The sequence below is a fragment of the Hyperolius riggenbachi genome, chromosome 11 (genome assembly GCF_040937935.1).
Source record: "Hyperolius riggenbachi isolate aHypRig1 chromosome 11, aHypRig1.pri, whole genome shotgun sequence".
NCBI lineage: Eukaryota > Metazoa > Chordata > Amphibia > Anura > Hyperoliidae > Hyperolius > Hyperolius riggenbachi.
The window spans coordinates 125,077,248-125,102,309 of record NC_090656.1 but is presented as its reverse complement, the minus strand read 5'-3'; the positions used below and the strand labels follow the sequence as shown (position 1 = coordinate 125,102,309).

Below are 25,062 nucleotides of genomic sequence, written 5' to 3'. Positions count from 1 at the left end.
CACTTCAAATGGCTCCATCTTCTCTGTCAGCAATGATCTGACAGGAATAACGACAGAGCAGTGAAGGAGATAACTAATCCTTAATGTAACGCTAAATCACGCCCACTTTCTTTTTCATGAATTGCACTTTATTCCGTTTTAGCGAATCGTTACCGAATGTTCGCTAACAGCTGTAGATAACTTTGATGAATCCTGAAATGAAGTTAACAAATTCGGTATTTTACCCAACTGTTGTTAACAAATTTGCTAAGTGTTGATGAATCGAGGCCATTGTGTTGAAACCCTTCCCACAGTGTGAAGGTCCTGACATTCTGCTTTCTGTAAAGTTTGTTGTATTGTGGGAAATAACAGCCTTTTCCAACTGCCAAGCAAGCAATACCTCCTCCTGTGCATAGAACTCTTAGTAACGAACATTCCGTATAGATCACCTGACAGAACTAAAGGAGTCACCACCAGTGATACATTTTTGAATATATTAATTTGTATAAATCATGGAGAGGAAAGATTTTTACAATGGGTTAACACTGACTAAATTTATAAATTAATATTGTAAAATGTAAGCAATCTTATTCATTGGTCTTTTCACTACAGTTCTTCTTTAAGTGCAGTTTCTTTGCAAGAATCAGTGTTTTAATGTCTATTATCAGTCATTTTTGTTTTAATATTGCGTCCCCATTTAAATTGCAGTGAGCCAATAGGATGTTATGTAGCGGGCTTAAAAAGAATCTGAAATATCTGCATTGAAAGCTCTGTAGTGTATATTATCAGTTTTAATAGAGCACCTTTATTAGTATTTGTGTACAAAGTAAGCCCAAAATACGCCCACCTTTTAGAAGTGGGTGTTGTGAGAAGTTTCTCCTGTGGTTGTATCGCAGTTTGGCCGTGCATATTTGGGCCATTTTCATGAAGTGGATATGGGAATGTAGCAAAGTGTTACCGCATAAAATGAGCAGGTGGGTCCTCTGAAAAGCAGAAGTGAAACTAGTTAAACTAGTTTTTTTTTTGGTCATCTTTGTTGTGATGGACCAAGACCATGCATTAGAGCCCTTTCCACTAGCTGTGATCCGCTTCAAAAAACAGATCGTAGCCGTTTTTTGCCAATCGCAATAACATGGAAATTGTGGTGCTCGTTTTCCACTAACTCAATTCGTTTTTCGCCTGTACGCAATTGCCGGCCTGCACAATTGTGTTTCTTTCCTGATGGCTACTCGGCTCAATCGCGGGAGGTTGAAAAAGCAGCTTCCATGATTGCAAACGCAGCGAGATTGTACAGGTGGTTTGGTTGCTGGTGGAAACGGGCCCCCAGTCCTTAAACTGCATCTAATGAGTATGTCTTTCCTTTCCCTGCTTTTGTGCATTCAACTTTCATTGCAAACTATAATATTGTCCTTGTCTTCAGATTGTCACTTCGGCCTCCACAGACCTACAGGATTACACATACTACTTTGTTCCAGCACCATGGCTGTCTGTAAAACTTTTACGGCTCTTACAGTGTTACCCACCTCCAGGTAATAATATATTTTAGGTTCATGCAATAATAAAAAATTTTTTTAGTAATTCAATATAGTGCACAAAGGGACTGGTTAGATAACAGAATTGTAGAGGAAATTACCTGTTAGTCCTGCTATTACCTCAGGTGTAAGGTGCCCTTTAACCCTCACTTAATTTGCTAGACAAAAAAAAGTTCAGTAGAGGAACACTGGTACTGAATTTTCAATAAAATAATATTGTCAAAGATTGCACATATATATGCATACACAGTTTTTTCAACCAGACTCCATTCATACGTCACTCCTGCTAACCGCGCTGCTCTCACGTTGTTGCATGCCACTCGTTCTGCCGTCGATACGACTTCAGAGCTCCATGAGCCAGTCAGGAGCCCATTTCATGAGCTCCTGACCCACATGTGTCTAATCCAGTCAGAGTTCAGTCAGAAACGGCTGAGCTGCAAGCTAGTTCAGGGTTTCTGGGTAAAAGTTTTGCAGGCAGAGGATCAGCAGGGTTGCCAGGCTAAAAGAAAACAAATGTCAGCATCCATATTCCTCTTACCTTAGGTGTACTTTAACTCTGCTTAAAAATGTTTTTAAATCGGGCACAGTTCTATATTTCAGCTATACTTGCATACTGATTTGAGCCCTCTTTTAGAATGTTGGCATTTCATTCACTACATGTTCACTATAAACTAGTGATTGCAAATTATCTGCAGTGCCAGTGAATCCCTCTATAACCACTTCAGCCCGCAGGTGTTTTCACCTTCAGGATGGAAGCAATTTTCCCCTGACAGCGCTCCTCCCATTCATTCGCCAATAACTTTATCACTACTCATCACACTTAAATGATCTGTATCTTGGTTTTTTTTTTGTTTTGTTTTTTTGCCACAAATTAAGCTTTGTGAGAGATACTTTGTTTTCAGTAATTTGTCTAATTCCATCCCCTATAGTTTTTAAATATGCAATGTTACTATTAATAAAACCCACCCATTTTATTTGCCCATTAGTCCCGGCTATCTCAACATTTAAATTATGTTCCTAGTACAATGTATGGCGTCAATACATTATGTGGAAATAAAGGTGTATTTTTTTCTGGGGTTTTTTGTGTCCCATCAATTGTAAGCCCTTATGTACTAAAATAACAGTAATATAACCTCATGACCTACATATTAACTACCTAATGGGCGCGTCACGCCGATGGCATGACTGCGGTGGCAGCCCCAGGACCGTCTAACGCCGATTGGCTTCAAGTCCTGGAGCTGCAGTTTAGCAGGGAACGCGTCCTGGCGATTGTTCCCTGTCGGTTCACAGAGCTCAGCTCAGTGATCATCCTGCTAGCCGCGATCGCGGCTAGCAGACTGACAGCCTAAAGGGGAAATAAATCCCCTTTGTTTACATTTGTACAGCGCTGTCTCCTGCAGCGCTGTACGAGGGACACTCGGCTGTCCCTCATTGCGGCTCCCAATGCGTGGCCTCTCATAGGCTGATGCCTATGAGAGGCAGGAATGAGTGCCGATCACTATCCAATGGTGATTTAGGGCGGCACAGGGGGAGGGAGAGAGCGGAAGGAGGGAGGGAACAGCCTTCCTTTTCTCAATGAGAAAAAAAAAGATTGCAGCAGCGATCAGAGACCTTTTGCAGATTGTCCTGTTAAGGACAATAAAAGGAGGCAAAATGTAGTTGTGTGCTGAGTTGTAGGGCTGTGCAGCCACCTGACCAAACTGCACAGCCCTGTATTGTGAAAAATGGCCGTTCATTCTTATGAATGGACATGGCCCGTGATCGAGGTCAGATCGATCATTTCTGACCGGTCCGATTTTGTTTTTCTGATCACTTTTGTACAAAATTGATCAGAAAAACAATCAGACCTATCAAATCTTCGATTCAACCCGAAATCTGACAGAAAATTGCATGGTGTACCAGGCAATAATCTGGTTCTAAAAGTGGCCCTGTATTTGTTAATTTTAAAAAGATTATTTAAACGTTTGTCTCTTATTCATTTAAATAATGGATATTAAATGTCACTCTACCAATAAGAGCAGTGCAGTTTGGATTGGGTTTGTATTCTGATATATTCAAAATAAGTCAAATCTCCTATGCTACGTTATTTGTATTGCTCAGTTTGGTGCGTAATTATTTACTTGAAGCAAGTAAAACTAAGATTTTCTCACCGCTATTTTGATTGATCACACCCTGAACACTAACTTGGAGTTATTAACCGATACATTTTAGTGCAGCAGTAGATTTCATAAAAATTGTTGAATTTACCGACCATGTCTTCCTGATAAAGGTGTGTATGGCCATTACTTTTTTTTTTGTGTGAAATCTTGTACAAAGACAATTTACAACGAGAGCAAAGGGAAGAATGCAGTTCAAACAGGGATTTAGCATACACTGTAGATGGATTGCTATGAAGTACTAGTTGACTCTGTCCTAAATAAAGGATACCTGAACTGAGAGCGATATAGAGGCTCCCATATTTATTTCATTTTTTTAAACAATACCAGTTGCCTGGCAGTCCTGCTTATGTTTCTGGTCAGTTCTGTCTGAATGGAATACCTGAAACAAGCATGTGGCTAATCCTTTCAGACGTCAGGCAGAAACATCTGATCTGCATGGTTGTTCAGATCTATGGCTAAAAGTATAAAGCCCCCAGCTACACCATACAATTTTTTTTTTTTGTGTGTGATTCGTTTCATCAATTCGATTCAATCCGACATGTCCGATCGGGATTCGATTTATTTCGCCATTACAGAACAATGGCAAAATGAATCGAATCCCGATCGGACATGTCTGATTGAATCAAATCAATGAATTGAATCGAATCGCACAAAAATTGTATGATGTAGATGAGGCTTAATGCTAGGTACACACAATACAATTTTTGTGTTAGATGGTTCGATTGAGGATTTCTGACATGTCCAATCTTATTTTCGATCGATTTTCTGATCAATTTCTCATAGAAGTGAATGGAAATAGATAAGAAAAGATAACGGAATTGAATCGGAAATCTATCGGACGGAAAATCGACCCAAAAAAACCCCGCATTGTGTGTACCTAGCATTAGACGCAGAAGATCAGCAGGACAGTTAGGTGATGGATATTGTTTAAAAGGAAATAACTATGGCAGCCTCCATATCCCTCTTAGTTCAGGTGTCCTTTAGGAAGACATGACAATGTTCAAGATGGGACAAAAATTAGCAATGCAAGTATGTGCATTATTGATCAGGTCAACAGTTTAATACCTTTTTAAAGACATTAAAATTAAGTACATTAAGGCTCGGTTCCCACTTGAGCGGATGCAAAATACCCAGGGTAAGCGCCTCGTCCATTTTGCATTTGCTCTGCGCCCTCTACTCCGCTTCTGTCTTTCCGAAGCGATCGCTGCTCACGTGTCCCACCGCTCCACGGTCCCTCTGTGCTCTTGGCAGGAGCATGGGGCTCTATAGGAAGTGATAGACCAAATCTCTCTGGTCTACCATGACCGAATGGGAATTTTCACTGTTGCAGAGTGTCAAGTGTGAACGGCTCCTGTTTATAAAATAGGAGACGTTCACTGTCAGTTTTATGACAAGCAGAGAAAAGGCAAAAAAAAGTCCACTTACGTGGGAACACAGCCTAACATTGACTGCTGTTGTGAGCTATGAAACTTGGGATGGCTATTATGTGCCATTGCCAGCTGTTTTAGGGAAAGCTATGCCCCACTCTGTTAGGCCCGGTTCACATTAGCGGTGGCCGTCCGGAATCGCCGTGCCGGAGCCGGACCGCTTTCAGAACGGACGGAACGGACGCACGGCATGGCAATGAAAGCCTATGCGTCCGTTCACATGCGTCCGTTCTGCCGGACCGGAGCCGGACCGGATCCGGGCCGGATCCGGACTCCGGCGTCCGTTCCAACATGCGCTATTTTTTGGTCCGGCTCCTCCGGCAGCCGTATCCGGAGCGGAGCCGGACTGCACCATCCGGCCAATACAAAGCAATGAGAGCCGGAGAGCGCACAACACACTGGCTACAAAAACCGGACGTTCTACCCCACTTCCTATGCATTTTGGATGGGGACCACATGGGCCCAGCGAAGAGTGGGGCAGCAGCGATTTCATGCTGGAGCTCTTTTTGCCAGCAACATGTCTGATACGTCTGAAGGAGGCGAACAACAGAGAGAATTCCCAGGTTTACGAGTAAAAAATGCCTGGATCCATGGTCCCAACTGCAGTCTCTGTATCCACGGATGGTCTCCACACGTCCACCTGTCTCCAACAATGACCCCAGACCCTTCTGCTGACCTCCCAGACCCCAGGTAATTAAAAGGATGTTATCTCCTTAAGAAACCGGATCCGGACCGCAACCGTGTTCACACCGCACGGAAACCGGATGCAAACGGACCGGATAGGAACCGTACGGATCAGGTCCGGTCCGGATACGGTGCGGTCCGGACATCCGGTGCGGTTTTTACTAAACCGCAAGTGTGAACGGGGCCTTAGGTAAACAATACTCTGTTTCTGAACCCCCCCATCCACTTTAAAAATGAAAACCATTCCGTGACAACTGACTAGGATAATGGATGTTTATTCAGGAGAGGTGTCGGCTGCTTATCTCATTCATGTTAATGGCTATTGTGTACATTTTTAGAATGGAAGGCTATATTGAGCAATTTAGCTAGAAGCTGATGAATTCTGTGCTCATCTATTTGCAGTTGGTAGCTTTGATTTATTTATTGCCACTTTCCCTCCTTGTGATTGAGATTTGCATGTTAGGAGAAATCTTCGTTCATTTCTGCTTAGATGTCTGAGATGATACGCTCATTAAAAGACATATATTGACATGACTGCCTCTGCATTCACTCGGAATTATTATACTCTGTAATTCTCTGACAGGCATCATGTATAGATCCTAGGGAGATGTAGTTTACCATTTGTGTTTTGAATACTGTATGTTCCCAGCTACCTTTTAACTTCAACTCAATGACAAAGGCACTTCAGATTCTGGATGTTTTATATTGCAGAGGACCCAGCTGTACGAGGTCGACTAACAGAATGTTTGGAGACCATTCTGAACAAGGCCCAGGAGCCCCCCAAATCCAAGAAGGTGCAGCACTCCAATGCCAAGAATGCTGTGTTATTTGAGGCAATTAGCCTCATTATCTACCATGACAGGTGAGTGGAAGTATGTTTATAATAATCAGCATTCCTACATCACTGCCAGAAAGGGCCCATTTTCATTATGTCCGAAAATGCTGCCTATTCAGGCTTGCCCTCCGAATGACATGCCAGTGCGATTCATACGATACTCTGCACTTTGCCATAGCAAAGCTCGGGTGCCGTGTCCGATTGTGAAAAGGACGTGGCACCGCAGTGAAAACCGTCCCAAAATGTTTTGCGACTATATACTTATTTTAGCGGATTATTTCAGTGGTCCACCACTACTTTTTTTTTTCTGGGGTGTCTGCACCAGCTGTGTTCCTTCTATAACGGTAAATCTGGGTGTAAGGAGAAAGTAATACCGGTGAACTGATAGTGAAGCACAAACCCCAATAGGGGGAGCAGCTGAACCAATGATCAATGTACACAAATTATAGGAATCAACTTCTCACAGTGCATATCAATTTATTATTCCAAAGTACATAGAAAAACCCCCATACTCAACTCGCTCCCCCCTAAAAACAACGCCAACTTCAAGAGGAGCGCTCCTTGCATACCTCACTCCACACCCATACATACATACATACACTGTCCTTGGCCAGGGACTTAGGTGATTTAATTTGCTGGAAAACAGCGTGACTAATGGAATCACAGTCCTTCATGTGAGAACCAGTCTCTTATTGCAGCACCGCTAACACTGTTCTTCAGCAATGCTGCTTAGAACCACCTCAATCCACACAAGGATCTGTTCCCTGTCATTATATCCAGAACATAGAGAGGGGGCGTTTCACATATGGAAACAGCAGAAGAGAGAAAACACCTCCCCCAATGCGTGTACAAGCCGCCTAATAGGATGGTAGTATGATAATAAAAAGGGCTGTGAAACGCCTCCTCTCTAGATCCACAGCACTGGCACTGAGGAAGCCCACGTGACGTAGTGGGCGTAACGCGTATGCGGGCGTGGCTATCAGGCGTCTGGGAGTGAGCATGGAAGCTCGGCGTCCTGAAGCCCACTCGTACAGCTAAATCTGGCCGGCCAGGGAAGATTTCCCCGTAATCCACATTACCAACAAGTGTGGCAGCATATAATGCGGGACGCCGCAGATACAAGCCTGATTGAACTTTAAAGTGGAGGAGCATGAGGAATGAAGAGGTGGTGAGTGCTGCTTAGCAGCGTTGATTTGAAAGGACACTGTTTGAAACATATGCGCGTGTGATCATGCTGTGATAGCGCAGTACAAGCAGGACATGTTCTGGATATAATGACAGGGAACAGATCCTTGTGTGGATTGAGGTGGTTCTAAGCAGCATTGCAGAAGAACAGTGTTAGCGGTGCTGCAATAAGAGACTGGTTCTCACATGAAGGACTGTGATTCCATTAGTCACGCTGTTTTCCAGCAAATGAAATCACCTGAGTCCCTGGCCAAGGACAGTGTATGTATGTATGGGTGTGAAATGAGGTATGCAAGGAGCGCTCCTCTTGAAGTTGGCATTGTTTTTAGGGGGGAGGGAGTTGGGTATGGGGGTTTTTCTATGTACTTTGGAATAATAAATTAATATGCACTGTGAGAAGTTGATTCCTATAATTTGGGTAAATCTGGGTGCCCAATTTTTAACCTCATCTACACGGTACAATTTTCCATCAGATAGACGGATCTATTAGGTAGATCTAATCCACAATCCGATTGGACCGGTTGGCTATTAACTAATAGAGCCGATCTGATGGAAAATTGTACCGTGTAGATGAGGATTAAAAGCAACTGAAACCTTCCACAGAATTTTTTTGGTCTGAGAGTGATCTTTTGTCTCCATTTTTGATTGCTGCCTACTTTTTTTTACATGGCCAATATTGACAAGTTAATTTGGTAAACAAACTCAAAACACAAGCTGCATGCAGATAAGGAAATTTAAAAGATTGAAAGTAGGTTGAGAAAAGAATCTTGAAAAACAAGTAAGTGGAGGAGTCCAGTGTACGGTAGTGCTTCAAAGCAGAGGAGACAACTGTTGGAATGAAAAGACGCTTCAAACACATCTAGGTGATTTACACACATTCAAGTTTGGCTAATGACCGGCCAATTTTACTGCTTCCATGTAATACGAGGGCCTAGACATATTGAATACTATGTACAGAGATTGTATGGGTAAGTTTTTATACTACATGGGAGCTGTAAAATTGGACAGTCAAAATTGGATGTGTGTATGCACCTTTAAATTTACTACATATAAGCAGGCGCTAAATGCACAAAAGGGTCAAAATCTCACTATTGCCTCTTAGAACACTGAGACTAGGCTTCATTATATAATAGGTTGTAACTAACTTAAAAATCTGCATAGCGGACACTGAGATATTCATCTATTGTAAACACCTAAAATCATTAAGTACAGGAAAAGGTAGCGTGATGTATAGAACTGAAATCATCAAACTATCTGAAGAGAACATGTTTGGACATATGGGACAGCATATACAATAACTAAAGAAAGCAATTGGTTCTTGTGAAATGTGCATGTTTTGTAATTTAATAACGCCCTTCTTTTTGTCATTGACACACAACTTACTGGGAGGTATGTTATTCCTTTCAGGCTGTTTTATTTGTCTACTGTTGCATATAAACCTGGACACCTCAAATAATTCTTTGCTAGAACACTGAACTGTATTTAGTCTGACTTGTCTCTAGTCTTTTTCCATTGAGATGCCAGGAAGTTGAACAGGGGCAGTTGTACAGCTCTCTGAGGGCCAGCATTTCTGGAAATACTGAAAACAATGTCTTATGAGCTATTGCCTAGTAACATTAACCGCTGTCTTATTCTTTGAATGAAGTTACACTTAAAAAAAACGCTGTTTAACCAAGTATTTTTCTGATCCTCTGCTTTTAATACTTCACTCACTGACCTAAACTTTTTGGCCAGATCCAGATGTTCTGACAACTCCAGCTGAATAAGAAATGCAGTGCTTGGGAAAGTGGAATGCAAACCATGAATAACTATTTCCAATGCAGGTTACCACTACTTCATAAAAAGGCACAAGAAATGCAAACTCTGAGTTAAAAGCAACTAGTATTGTTTAAAAGGAAATAAATATGGCAGCCTCCATATGTCTCTCATTGCAGTTGTCCTTTAAGGGTGTTCTGCTTTTTCGATTTAGGGGTTTATGGAAGAACATCAGGCCGAATAAGAAACACAGGGGCAGGAATAGCTCTCATGTCTGCAATCGTAGTAGTTAATTAACCCAGTAGGTCATGGCCATTTAATTCCCCTTCAGGTTTTTATAAGGGCGCTTTGTGTTAGTTTGCCTTGGTGCCTTATAGGCAGCTATAGGTATTGCTTCAGCACAGGACAAATAAACTGGAGGGGGGTGCTCAGCACAGGAAGCTTTATATGGCAAGAGACAAATCAGTAAAGATGACTGCTGTTATCTGTACTGCTCTTATAACCACTGTAAAGCAAGAAGTTGCTTCACCCTGTTTCAATCTCATTTAATAAGCTTCCACTCTTCAACCTCCACTTTCAGAGCTCCTTTGCCTAGGTTGTGAGAGTAGCACGTATGTTATAGTTAAAAGTGCCTACATGTATACACTGAACCACAAAACACTCACATAGAGACCAGCATAGTACCAAACTTGAGTGTGATCCCTTAGCCCAGAGTTCCCCAACCCTATCCTCAAGGCCCACCAACAGTACATGTTTTGCAGGAAACCACAAACGTGCACATGTGAGGTAATTAGTGTCTCACCAGTGCCGATTAACTAATGCTGTGGATTTCCACAAAACATGCACTGTTGGTAGGCTTTAAGGACAGGGTTGGGGAACACTGCCTTAGCCCATATCAAGCAGCCTATTTTTTAGCTTTAAAATGCAACCTGCATTCAGGTCTTTCCAATTCTGCAGCTCCGAAGGGAGATATCAGCACTACAGACTACTACGCCATTACACATAGCCCATGAGTCTCTTCTGTCCTGCTCTCCAGTGAGCCCAACCTGCTGGTCCGGGCATGCAACCAGCTGGGCCAGTTCCTGCAGCATCGGGAGACCAACCTGCGCTACCTGGCATTGGAGAGCATGTGTACCCTCGCCAGCTCCGAGTTCTCACACGAGGCAGTCAAGACACACATTGAAACGGTGATCAACGCACTTAAGGTGAGTGGCCATTTATAAACCAGGTGTAAGTCATAATGATGTGTATTGAGTATTACAAATTATTTTCTGATACGCAAATGAAAAAGAACACTTTTCTATGTCTGTCTGTAGCCCTGAATACAACCAGACTTGAGGTCTGTACAAAGTGTTTAAAATATAATTGTTCAGCTTGAATAATCAAAACTTTAAACATTCCTAGAATAGGAGGGTCATTAAGAAAGTAACAACCGTTTTCAATCATCAAGTAAGGAAAGGTTTCATTTATTTTATTTTAGATGTACCGTATCGTCTGAATAGATCTTAATATAATCACCTCCTTTTTAAGCATTTATCATATATTTTTACAAGGTTTTCAATTCCTTGATTGTAGTAGAATCACACTCCTCACCTATGAGATGGAAGGATTGGGGAGAGGGGTATTCATGTTAATGCTGCTGAGCAAACTGTAATTGGCATTCTGCAGTCATGTTGCAAAGCAGCACAGAGAGAAGAGGTTAACATGACAGATGCAAGTTTAATTACACAGATGTCAAACTGCTTATACTTTCTGGATGACTTTGTAATATCTATTCAACATAAAAGAACACGCTGTTCTTTAATGCAGAAAAGATGAGTCAATTTTTCAATTCAAAACAATGATCAGATTGAACATTCTGTTGAAGAATTGGTTTTGTGGCTTGGCTAGCCTACTTGGTCAATGGAATTTGGAGAGAGACATATATACATATAATTAAGGTGCTGGGAGGAAATTTTGGCGCAGGGTAAAGCCGAAAAACAACTTGCCCTACTCCTGCAAAAGTCCCAGCTCCGTTAATTACTATTCCCCCTCCAGGCTGCTATTGAGTTTGCCTGGAGGAATATAGAGATTGCCAATTTAATTCTCTAATAAATAATGCCAGTTGCCTGACTGCTTTGCTTGATGCTCTGCCTCTTAACACTTAAACAGAATGAGCATGCAAGTCAGAAGCTTTGACTCTGGTCTGACTTCACTGGCTGCATGTTTGTTGCAGCAGTGTGACTCAAAAGTTCAGCATGGCAGCCTGGCATTGTTTATAAGAAAATTGTAGACTGTATTCCTCTTGCTTCAGGTTTTCTTTAGGTAGCAATGAATGAGAAAAATCCTTGTGCTGCCATCCTTGCGATAGCTGCTCATTTTCATCAGTCCGTAACTTTGCTGTTCCTGTCTGGATAGCTCTTTCTAAGTCCATAACCATTTTATCGTCCATGTTTTGTTTGGTTGAACATCATACTAAAAGATTCTCATTTTTTTCTTATCCTTTCAAGTTGCCCTGTCCATCTTATTCATACTGACTTAGCTTTGGCCACTAATTCAGCATTATCATATTATCTTCTAAGCTCTTTAATTGCACTGGTTTTCCATCGATCCTACATCACTCTGAAAATTCTTTGTAATTTCTCTCTTTCAAACCGAGCCAGTCTTTTCTGTAGTTCCTTTTTTCATTACAGTCTTTCCATGTTATTGTACTTCTATCATTACAATCTTACCAGTTTTGATCCTAGTCTTTCTGCTTATTAATTGCTGCTCTTAATGTGTTCTTGAGTGGCTAATACACTGATATTTTTTTTCCTTTCTTTTGCTAGATGTCTATATATGGTGCACTTAAAGTGGAGCCGAGATGAACTTTTAGTTATTGCATAATTGTGTTCCTTTCCTATTGTTTATAGGGCATTCCTCAAGCCAAATACGTTTTTGTTTTAATACTCTAATTCCCTATAAACTAAACAAGCCACGCCCACAGGTTTTCAGAGAGCCAAGGCATTTTCAGACAGTAGCAAGGGCTCATGGGAGCTCAGTCTGGGCAGGAGGAGGGGAGGGGTATTACTAGCCAGAGATTTCAGAGGCAGAGGGGAGGAGGGGAGATTCGTTTTTTTTTTTCACAGGCTGAGTGCTCAAGATGCAGATAAGCCTGCCTCTGTGTAAAGTTCACAAACATGGCTGCTGTCATTGTATCACAGGAAGAAATAATAATAATATTCTATTGAAGCTGAATGCAGCTAGATTTGCTGTGTTAACTATCTAGACTTTAGATAAGATATATAGACCAGTTACTTATTATAGTTAGTTTTTCATCTCGGATCCGCTTTAAGTATAAAGCTGGCATTAACACTAATAAGAGAGTCTGCATTGATGCACTGTCCCTCTACAGCGTCAGATCAGTTATCAGCCTGTCTTTAAATTAAAGGTTGTTTTGAGGGTTTTTTTTCTTTTACTGTTCTGGTAAATTCTGTGCAGCTGGTTCCATGATTCAGATGGACCATCAACCTGGCACAGTCAGCATAAATAGCTCTGAACCCCCCTCTGTGTGCAGCTGATGATCTAGTCATTTTGCTTTCTCCTGTCATCAGGTTCACACAGTTGTTAATACAGCACTGTGCAGTGTAGCAGAGCCTGATTGGTTCACAGCACCGCATAATTTAGAGATACATTTATTTCTATTTTTCTACTACATGAAGCATATTTTGTTGAATACCTTTTGCTCTGTGTACAGTGATGGACACCCACGTTCTTTAACCCAAGGAATGCTTTACATGTATAGTTGTTTAGATATCATGTAGTGATAGAGAGAAAACACACGACCAGGTAATCTGTTTAACCACTTGAGGACCATGGGCTTTACCCCCCTTAAAGAGACACTGAAGCGAGAGAAAAAAATGATGATATTATGATTTGTATGTGTAGTACAGCTAAGAAAAAAAACATTAAGATCAGATACATCAGTCTAATTGTTTCCAGTACAGGAAGAGTTGAGAAACTCCAGTTGTTATCTCTATGCAAAAAAGCTATTAAGCTCTCCGACTAACTTAGTCATGGAGAGGGCTGTTATCTGACTTTTATTATCTCAACTGTAATTGAACTGTTTACTTTTCCTCTGCTAGAGGAGAGTTCATTACTTCACAGACTGCTCTGAATGACTCATTTTGAATGCTGAGTGTTGTGTAATCTGCACATATTATAGAGTGATGCAATGTTAGAAAAAACACTATATACCTGAAAATAAAAATGAGAATATTTTCTTTGCTGCTAATCTTCTAGTAATTATTCATAGTACACAACCAATTCATTATATAATATATTTTTTTTCGCTTCAGTGTCTCTTTAAGGACCAGGCACTTTTTTTCCATTCAGACCACTGCAGCTTTCACGGTTTATTGCTAGCTCATACAACCTACCACCTAAATGAATTTTGGCTCCTTTTCTTGTCACTAATAAAGCTTTCTTTTGGTGCTATTTGATTGCTGCTGCGATTTTTACTTTTTATTATATTCATCAAAAAAGACATGAATTTTGTCTAAAAAATGATTTTTTTAACTTTCTGTGCTGACATTTTTCAAATAAAGTAAAATTTCTGTATACATGCAGCGCGAAAAATGTGGACAAACATGTTTTTGATTAAAAAAAACCCATTCAGCCTATATTTATTGGTTTGGGTAAAAGTTATAGCGTTTACAAACTATGGTGCAAAAAGTGAATTTTCCCATTTTCCAGCATCTCTGCCTTTTCTGACCACCTGACATGTTTCATGAGGGGCTAGAATTCCAGGATAGTATAAATACCCCCCAAATGACCCCATTTTGGAAAGAAGACATCCCAAAGTATTCACTGAGAGACATAGTGAGTTCATAGAAGATATTATTTTTTGTCACAAGTAAGCGGAAAATGACACTTTGTGACAAAAAAAAAAGTTTCCATTTCTTCTAACTTGCGACAAAAAAAAAAATGAAATCTGCCACAGACTCACTATGCTCCTCTCTGAATACCTTGAAGTGTCTACTTTCCAAAATGGGGTCATTTGTGGGGTGTTTACTGTTAACTTGTGACAAAAAATAAAATCTTCTATGAACGCACCATACTCCTAACGGAATACCTTGGGGTGTCTTCTTTCTAAAATGGGGTCATTAGTGGGGTTCGTATACTGCCCTGGCATTTTAGGGGCCCTAAACCGTGAGGAGTAGTCTTCAAACAAAAATGACCTGTGAAATCCTAAAGGTACTCATTGGACTTTGGGCCCCTTAGCGTACTTAGGGTGTAAAAAAGTGCCACACATGTGGTACCGCCGTACTCAGGAGAAGTAGTATAATGTGTTTTGGGGTGTATTTTTACACATACCCATGCTGGGTGGGAGAAATATCTCTGTAAATGACAATTGTTTGATTTTTTTTTACACACAATTGTCCATTTACAGAGAGATTTCTCCCACTCAGCATGGGTATGTGTAAAAATACACCCCAAAACACATTATACTACTTTTCCTGAGTACGGCGGTACCACATGTGTGACACTTTTTTGCAGCCTAGGTGCGCTAAGGGGCCCAACGTCCTATTCACAGGTCATTTTGAGGCATTTGTTTTCTAGACTACTCCTCACGGTTTAGGGTCCATAAAATGCCAGGGCAGTATAGGAACCCCACAAGTGACCCCATTTTAGAAAGAAGACACCCCAAAGTATTCCGTTAGGTGTATGGCGAGTTCATAGAAGATTTTATTTTTTGTCACGTTAGTGAAAAATGACACTTTGTGAAAAAAAAACAATAAAAATCAATTTCCGCTAACTTTTGACAAAAAATAAAATCTTCTATGAACTCGTCATACACCTAACAGAATACATTGGGGTGTCTTTTTACTAAAATGGGGTCACTTTGTGGGGTTCCTATACCGCCCTGGCATTTTACGGGCCCAAAACTGTGAGTAGTCTGGAAACCAAATGTCTCAAAATGACTGTTCAGGGGTATAAGCATCTGCAAATTTTGATGACAGGTGGTCTATGAGGGGGCGAATTTTGTGGAACCGGTCATATGCAGGGTGGCCTTTTAGATGACAGATTGTATTGGGCCTGATCTGATGGATAGGAGTGCTAGGGGGGTGACAGGAGGTGATTGATGGGTGTCTCAGGGGGTGGTTAGGGAAAAATAGATGCAATCAATGCACTGGGGAGGTGATCGGAAGGGGGTCTGAGGGTTTGGCCAAGTGATCAGGAGCCCACACGGGGCAAATTAGGGCCTGATCTGATGGGTAGATGTGCTAGGGGGTGACAGGAGGTGATTGATGGGTGTCTCAAGGTGTGATTAGAGGGGGGAATAGATGCAAGCAATGCACTGGCGAGGTGATCAGGGCTGGGGCCTGAGGGCATTCTGAGGGTGTGGGTGGGTGATTGAGTGCCCTAGGGGCAGATAGGGGTCTAATCTGATAGGTAGCAGTGACAGGGGGTGATTGATGGGTAATTAGTGGGTGTTTAGGGTAGAGAACAGATGTAAACACTGCACTTGGGAGGTGATCTGACGTCGAATCTGCGGGCGATCTATTGGTGTGGGTGGGTGATCAGATTGCCCGCAAGGGGCAGGTTGGGGCTGATTGATGGGTGGCAGTGACAGGGGGTGATTGATGGGTGGCAGTGACAGGGGGTGATTAATGGGTGGCAGTGACAGGGGGTGACTGATGGGTGATTGACAGGTGATCAGTGGGTTATTACAGGGAAGAACAGATGTAAATATTGCACTGGCGAATTGATAAGGGGGGGGGGGGGGGGTCTGAGGGCAATCTGAGCGTGTAGGCAGGTGATTGGGTGCCCGCAAGGGGCAGATTAGGGTCTGATCTGATGGGTAACAGTGACAGGTGGTGATAGGGGGTGATTGATAGGTAATTAGTGGGTGTTTAGGGTAGAGAACAGATGTAAACACTGCACTTGGGAGGTGATCGGATGTTGGATCTGCGGGCGATCTATTGGTGTGGGTGAGTGATCAGATTGCCCGCAAGGGGCAGGTTAGGGGTTGATTGATGGGTGGCAGTGACGGGGTGATTGATGGGCGATTGACAGGTGATTGACAGGTAATCAGGGGGATAGGTGCATACAGTACATGGGGGGGGGGGGTTTGGGGAGAAACTGAGGGGTGGGGGGTGATCAGGAGAGGGCAGGGGGGGGGGGGGGTAAAAAAAAAATAGCATTGACAGATAGTGACAGGGAGTGATTGATGGGTGATTAGGGGGGTGATTGGGTGCAAACAGGGGTCTGGGGGGTGGGCAGGGGGGGGTCTAAGGGGTGCTGTGGGTGATCTGGGTCAGGGGGCTGGGAATCGGTGTGCTGCAGCCTGCCCTGGTGGTCCTTTGGACATTGGGACCACCAGGGCAGGAGGCAGCCTGTATAATACACTTTGTAAACATTACAAAGTGTATTATACACTTTGTATGCGGCGATCCGGGTGCTAGTAACCCGAATGACGCGATCGCGCCGCCCATGCCCTTACAAGGACCGCTGCCATTTGTCAATACGGCGGTCCTTGCGGGGTCCACTTCCCGGCCGCCAATTGTCTATACGGCGGTCGGGAAGTGGTTAAAGGGAATAGCATTTGTTGTTGTTTACTATTACTTTAATATTTTTAAATTGCTGAACTATTAAAAATCACAGTAAATACTTATATGCCCCTGCTTTGCATATCAGGCCCCTGATCATGTGATACATCTTTAAGCAATATTGTAGAAGACTACCTGTACAAATGCTACATTTTCCTCCAAGATGGCCTTGAACAGCGGATTTGGCCAAGTTTCTTTTAGTGTGCATAGAAGGCTTTAGTAGTTGGAAGGCCTAGTTTTGATACAATGCAATTAACACAAGTGGCCACTAATCAAAAATGGGCATTAACATGATGGGCATTATAGTCCTATTTCTATATACAGTATGTATCATGTAGTGTATGTATTGTAGTCTAGGGCCAATAATGTAGGGGGAAGCTAAATAACTGATCTGTGTGTTTTTTGGGACGTGGGAGGAAACCTGAGTGCCCGAAGGAAATCCACGCAGACCCCGCGGGAGAAAATACAAACTCCGTGCAGATAGTGGCCTGGCTAGGATTTGAACAGGGGACCCATTGCTGCAAGTGCCAAACACTATGCCACAGTCCTGTAGTTACTAAATTACCATAGCCATGAAGTTTATTACTAGGGATGGTCAATGAGATGCAAATAATTCCAAGTTGATGCAAATTCTGTATGCAAACATATGGAACTTAAAAATAGAAATTAAACCTTAGTAGGACTTGATTGGTCTACTTTCAAGGTGCATAAATTTGCATACATTCACATAATCCCGCATTAACTCTGATTATTTTCATCTCATTGACCATTCCTGTATATTTTCAGACACCATATGCACTAAATCACCAGGAACAATAGCCTGTCACCAGTCAGGGACCATTGCTACTAACCTATAGGAGACATTATCAGGGCTTCCACTGGAAATTTAGTTGGAATAAAAGCAACTAAAACATCAGGTAAGAGAATTTACTTGACAGTATCCACTAAACTTCCATGCACAGTACTTACTATAGCAGAGACCTTACACTAAACAATTACAGCAATGGCTAATGCTGGGAATACACGGGTCGATTTTGCCGCTTGATTCTGCGCCCGATCGTTTTCCGCGCTCGATTCTGCGGGCGGTTCTCTTATCTTCCATTTGTTTATTCTTACCTTTTCCCATTGTTCCCCATGCAAAATCGAGCACGGAAACGATCGGGCGTGAGATCGGACATGTCGGAAATGATCTATCGAGCCATCTAAATGGCTCAAAATCTAACTGTGTATTCCCAGCATTAGGCTGTAACATTACAGATGATTACACACCTTTCTGCCATCAAATATGCCCACCCAACCTCAACAGAGTACGTTTGCAGGTTTATGTAAAAACTATACATTTTCTGTAGTTCTTACAGTACATGCCTTTTTTTTGTTTTTTTAACTACAGACAGAAAGGGACGTAAGTGTGCGACAACGCGCAGTGGATCTGCTGTATGCCATGTGTGACCGCAGCAATGCCCAGCAGATTGTAGCAGAGATGCTGAATTACCTGGAGACTGCAGATTACTCCATTCGGGAGGAGATTGTAAGAATACACACAGCGAATTATATACATTACAGTTATTTTTCACTTTGTTGAGTGAATTTGAGTTTATTTCAAGCACCCAAAGTACACGCAACGCCACTGGGTTCAATTTAGTAAATCAGTCCAAAGGGTGTAGTTAGTTATTCTACATTATAATTTATGCTGGGGGGGGGGGGGGTCCTCCATTCGTTATTGATTAGCATAGTGGAGATGTGCAGTGCTAGTGACTTGAAGATAGTAAAATACTTTATTCATGTGGCTGTATCTGTAGAGGCCTGATGTGATAGTAGTCTGTGTTGGAAGGCTGCATACTTTAATGCAAGATAAGTGTCTAAGCTATGTCTTACTGCAGGTCCTCAAGGTAGCAATCCTCGCTGAGAAGTATGCTGTTGATTACACATGGTATGTGGACACTATCCTTAACCTCATTCGTATAGCCGGAGACTATGTCAGTGAAGAGGTCTGGTACAGGGTGATCCAGATTGTCATCAATAGAGATGATGTTCAGGGATATGCAGCAAAGACTGTGTTTGAGGTAAGAGATATATGTTTAGCATACTGTTGTTCATGTACTATGTTTAGCATACTGTTGTTCATTTACTATAAATCCATGTATAGATGCATGGCAGTACTATACATGTACTATAAATTCATGTATAGATGCATGGCAGTACTATACATGTACTATAAATTCATGTATAGATGCATGGCAGTACTATACATGTACTATAAATTCATGTATAGATGCATGGCAGTACTATACATGTACTATAAATCCATGTATAGATGCATGGCAGTACTATACATGTACTATAAATTCATGTATAGATGCATGGCAGTACTATACATGTACTATAAATTCATGTATAGATGCATGGCAGTACTATACATGTACTATAAATCCATGTATAGATGCATGGCAGTACTATACATGTACTATAAATTCATGTATAGATGCATGACAGTACTATACATGTACTATAAATTCATGTATAGATGCATGGCAGTACTATACATGTACTATAAATCCATGTATAGATGCATGGCAGTACTATACATGTACTATAAATCCATGTATAGATGCATGGCAGTACTATACATGTACTATAAATCCACGTATAGATGCATTGCAGTTTTTCAGGCAGTTTTCATTATTCATGACAACTGAAAATGAATTGCATTACGTTTAAACAAAACACTTGTGTGAACTCACACAGTAATTAAATGCAAAGAAAGAGAAAGTATTGACATTGTTAGTTTTTTTTTTTTTATTAACATAAATTGAAATATACTTAGATCTAGTTCACACTAGGTCCGGAAACGTGTCCGTGGCTCGGTTTTTAAAACCTGATGAAAAGCTGAGCCACGGATAGCAATGTTAAAAATTTCAGCTGTCTTTACCCAAATAAAAACTGATCCATTTGCGTTTGCGAGGACTTGTTTTCAAAACCTGAACGGAAGGTCCGGATTTGCTGCATTTTCCCGGATCGCACATTGATATGGATACATGGAGGGGTAGTGGCAGGCAATAGAAAAACTGATCCCCCTCTACACAGGCATATTTAGACAAAGAAATGCAGGGCTGTGGAGTCGGTACAAAAATCATCCAACTCCGACTCCTCAGTTTATGAAACCACCAACTCCGACTCCAGGTACCCAAAATTGCTTCGACTCCACAGCCCTGCAGAAATGGATCAGTTTCTGTGTCGCAGCCTGTGCAGGGAAAGGGGGCTGCCAAGCTGGAGAGGAAAGCAGCCAGGTTGGGGGTGGCAGCGGGGAGGGTAGTCGTTCCCCCCCCACCAACCTGAGTTCCCCATCCCCACTACCCTTCCAGCTATTTGCACAATTTGTTAAAATATAATGTCTGCAGCGAGCGGGGAAGATTACCTTCTCTCTACTTCCTCCGCTCACGGCGTCACTTCCTGCAATGCCGCCCTCTGAAGTATAAAGGGCGACATTGCAGGAAGTCTAGTGGCGAGAAGGTAATCTTCCCCGCTCGCTGCGGACATGATATTTTAAGTTTGCGCAAATAGCTAGAAGGGAGCGGGGACTCAGGTGAGGGAGGGGGCCCACTGCCACCCCCATCCTGACTGCTTTCCCCTTCACTTCAATGCCCCCTCTCCCTCCAGGCATGCGTTTCCACGGACTGGAAACGTATGCTCCAAATACATTGTACAGCTTAAAAAACGGTAATGTACATTCCACTAATGGGTTAATAATGACTGGTGGTTCCCCTGTACTAGTAACAGTAAAATTTGCCATGCGCTCCCTGTGCACAGCAACTTTACCCTACTTAAGTTTATCTGGCCATTGATGATATACGCATGGGTACATATAGTTCTAGCCCTACTAAGAAACTGTCTGAAGTCCCTTTCTGTTTTCCATTGCAGTAAGAGTTAAAAACCAGAGTTATCTATGTAAATGAGCTTGACCACAGCTTGTGAGTTCAGTCTGGTTTTCTGAAAAGTAAATGGTAGCAATAACACTTTAAACTTCCTAGCGCTAAACCTTATCAGAAACCTTAACTCACTGTTTCTCAGTTATTTTGGCTTCTATTTGTTTTTGCAATCAGAAAGGCATATTTGTCTTCTTTACTCTATAACATGATTATAAGATGCAAATTTATTTCACAGTTATATTTAACTTATAACAAGCTGGTTGTACAACTGAGCTATATTTTTCTAGTGAAATGTATATGCTTATGTGGAGAACTTCTTATATATTGTTTATTTGTTATTTGTTATATATATATATATATATATATATATATATATATATATATATATATATATATTATATACTATGCCATTGGATACTTACATAACTTGTATGCTGAAAAATTTTTCAATAAGAATTATTGTGAGAGAAAGGCATATTTGTCAGCTGCTGTTAAGAAAGAAGACTAACATTTACGCCTTTAAAGTTTACACAAAAATAAGTTCTTTGTTTAGTTTACCTTTAGTAATGCACATACAATTTATCTTAATGTTTTTTTGTTTTGTTTTTCCATTTCAAGGATCACTTTGAAGGACACCTGAACTGAAAGGGAGATAGTATTTTCTTTGAACCATGCACATTTCCCAGCTGTGCTGCTGAACCTCTGTCTCTAATATGTTTAACTACTGACCCTAAACAGGCATGCAGATGAGATGTTTCTGACTGGATAAGCTTCATGTTTTTTTAAGTTTGTAATCCAGATACTACTGCAGCCATAGAGATCAGAAGGATGCCAGGCAACTGGTAATGGTTAAAGGAAATAAATATGGCAGCCTTCATATATCCCTCACTTCAGGTGTCCTTTAACCACTTCAGCCTAACTGGACGAAAATTTTTCGTCCAGTTAGGCTGCGCGCATTCCCGCGGGTCGCACGCGCTCCCGCGGTCGTGTGTCTCTCTCCCCCCCCCCCCCCCGTGCGCACCCCCGCTGCTGGCCGTTAGCCCATCAATCAATGAAGGGGATTATAAATCCCTTTCACTGATCGGACGCCCCCCCCCCCCCCCCCCCGGAGAAAAGCCGACAGCGTCTCTCTGACTCTGCGGCTTTTCTAAGCTCTGGTCTTCTTTCTTCTTCCTGGGAGCGAGAACGATCGCTCCCAGGACTTTTTGACTGTGGCCATCTTGTGGCCAAATAGCAAACTACACCAAAAACACACTTTTTGTATTAAATAAATACATTTCTAAACATTAAAGAGAATCTGTATTGTTAAAATCGCTCAAAAGTAAACATACCAGTGCGTTAGGGGACATCTCCTATTACCCTCTGTCACAATTTCGCCGCTCCTCGCCGCATTAAAAGTGGTTAAAAACAGTTTTAAAAAGTTTGTTTGTAAACAAACAAAATGGCCACCAAAACAGGAAGTAGGTTGATGTACAGTATGTCCACACATAGAAAATACATCCATACACAAGCAGGCTGTATACACCCTTCCTTTTGAATCTCAAGAGATCATTTGTGTGTTTCTTTCCCCCATGCACTGAAGTTTCAGGCTGCTCTTTTCTTCCTGCAAACAGCTTTGCCCTTGTTTGTAATTCCTCAGTATGTGAAAGCCCAGCCAGCTCAGAGGACAATTTATCCAGCTTGTAAAAGATAAGCGAGAAGAAGAGAGAAGCTGCTCTAATCTAAATAACACACAGGCAGTGTGCAGAGAGGGGCCTGGAAAGTTGAGTTCATAGCAGAACCACAACACTGAAGAACTTGGCAGCCTTCCAGACACAGGCTGACAAGTCTGACAAGAGAGAGATAAGTTGATTTATTACAGAGACAGTGATAGTATAAAGTGCTGCAGTTAGCCAGAACACATTAGAATAGCTTTTGGAACTTGTAGGATGATAAAAAACAGGATGCAATTTTTGTTACGGAGTCTCTTTAAAAATCCCCTGTTTACCTCCCACACCAAAAAATACCCACATACACGTTTTAATAAAAAATTAAAAAAAAATTACAGTAATAAAAAAACAAAAAAAAAAACATAGTTACCTAAGGGTCTGAACTTTTTAAATATGCATGTCAAAGGAGTATATCAATATGATTTATTAAATTATGGGCTTCTAAATAGTGATGGACGCAAATTGAAAAAATGCACCTTTATTTCCAAATTGAATATCGGCGCCATGCATTGTGATAGAGACATAATTTAAATGGTTTAATAAGCGGGACAAATTGGTAAATAAAGTACATAGGTTTTAATTATGGTAGCATGTATTAATTTCAAACTATAATGGCCAAAAACTGAGGAATAATGATTTTTTTTCCATTTCTTTCTTAATATTCCTGTTAAAATGGATTTACAATAAATTCTCAGCAAAATGTATTACCCACAGAAAGCCTATTTGGTGGCGGAAAAAACAAGATATAGATCCATTCATTGTGCCGAGTAGTGATAAAGTTATTAGCAAATGAATGGGAGGTGAAAGTTGCTTAGATGCAAAAAAAATTTCAACCCTGTAGGCTGAAGTGGTTATAGACCACTTTTTGTTTTAACTGCTAATTGTGTCCTCTCCAAATTGTTTGTTTTATAATGACTTGTGAATTCCAGTTAATTGTTTAGCAGCAATGTTTTTGTAAACCTTATAATACCTTATTATCCTAATTTTATTTTAGGCTCTTCAGGCTCCTGCCTGCCATGAAAATCTGGTTAAAGTCGGAGGGTATATTTTGGGCGAGTTTGGTAATCTTATTGCTGGAGATCCACGCTCTAGGCAAGTGTTAATGTTTAAATCCATCATTTTCATCTTTGTACATGTAAATATCTGCATTTGCAGCCCTACTGAATCCAAATGTAAAAACCACACACCAACACCCTTCTCCCAGCTGCTGCTTTCCATGGGCAGTGGGATGGGTAACCTCCTGCCCTGCTTTAGGTATTTCTTCTAAGTTAGGACTTTAACTTGGTTCCAAAATACAAACTATAGGCAGCATGTTTATGCAAGCACCAGCCAGCATTATCTAACAGAATATAGGACTGGTGGAACTAGATTAGATATTGTTGCCACAGGCCTAGCTTCGTAATTAGACAAGCCCTGGTGGGGGGAGGTAAGGCTTCACACTTTACTTCCTACAGGAAACTATGGTGTAGAGTGGTGAGCATTGAACAGTATTGCTAAACTAGCTTGAAACTTAAATCTCAGATTTTATTAGCAATTAATAAAATAAGCCATAGCAATAGATTTCATGTTCCTCTTTTCCTTCCTCTTAAATCTCAATTGACTAATTTTAGCCATGTCGTTTTTAACCACTTCTCTACCACAGGGTTTTTCACCTAAAAACCACAGCAATTTTAACATTTCAGGGAGGCAAGGGTTAATGGGCTTAATGGGGGTATAATTTATTTAAAAAAAAAACCTCACTGATGCTGATCACTCACTAATGCTGTGTTAGTTATCTGAGATCCTCTCACGAGTGATCTCAGTAACTGTAACAGCATAGTGACTGATTCAGTGTTCACACACATTCTGAATGAATGAGCACTGTCATTGGCTTTGGCAGTGCTCATTCAAACTTGCAAGCACTTTGATTGGCTGACCAGCGGGTGCCGAACGCGACCGCGCATCTGCGTGCACACGATTGCACACGCGAACGCTCACAGCGGGAAAACAAACAGGAGATGCCTATACGCCCCTGTGACCCAGGTGAATTTTAAAGGGGCGTAGATAAGCGTGGCAAAGGTTGCTAAGTGGTTAAAGCATTAAAGGACAATTGAAGTGAGAGGGCTATGGACGGTGACATATTTATTACATCTTAAACAATACTGGTTTTCTGGCTGTCCTGCTGATCCTCTGCCTCTAATACATTTAGTCATAGACCCTTAACAAGCATGCAGATCAGAGGTCTCTGACAAAAATCTGAGAAGTTTAGTTTCAGGTGGCGATTCAGAAACTACTGATGGCAGAATGATCAGCAGGGCAAC

General features: G+C 41.5%; 1 protein-coding gene across 4 annotated transcripts in view; it reads left to right on the top strand.

Moving 5' to 3' along the window:
- The window catches only part of AP2A2 (adaptor related protein complex 2 subunit alpha 2), a 159,871-nt gene that overhangs the window by 85,870 nt on the left and 48,939 nt on the right, over positions 1-25,062 (top strand). For all 4 annotated transcript variants that reach the window (XM_068260807.1, XM_068260808.1, XM_068260809.1 and 1 more), the window contains exons 7-12: positions 1,400-1,508; positions 6,493-6,643; positions 10,593-10,761; positions 18,518-18,655; positions 19,008-19,190; positions 23,757-23,854. In XM_068260807.1, the coding sequence (XP_068116908.1) occupies positions 1,400-1,508; positions 6,493-6,643; positions 10,593-10,761; positions 18,518-18,655; positions 19,008-19,190; positions 23,757-23,854 (848 nt within the window). The remainder of the gene's footprint in view (positions 1-1,399; positions 1,509-6,492; positions 6,644-10,592; positions 10,762-18,517; positions 18,656-19,007; positions 19,191-23,756; positions 23,855-25,062) is intronic.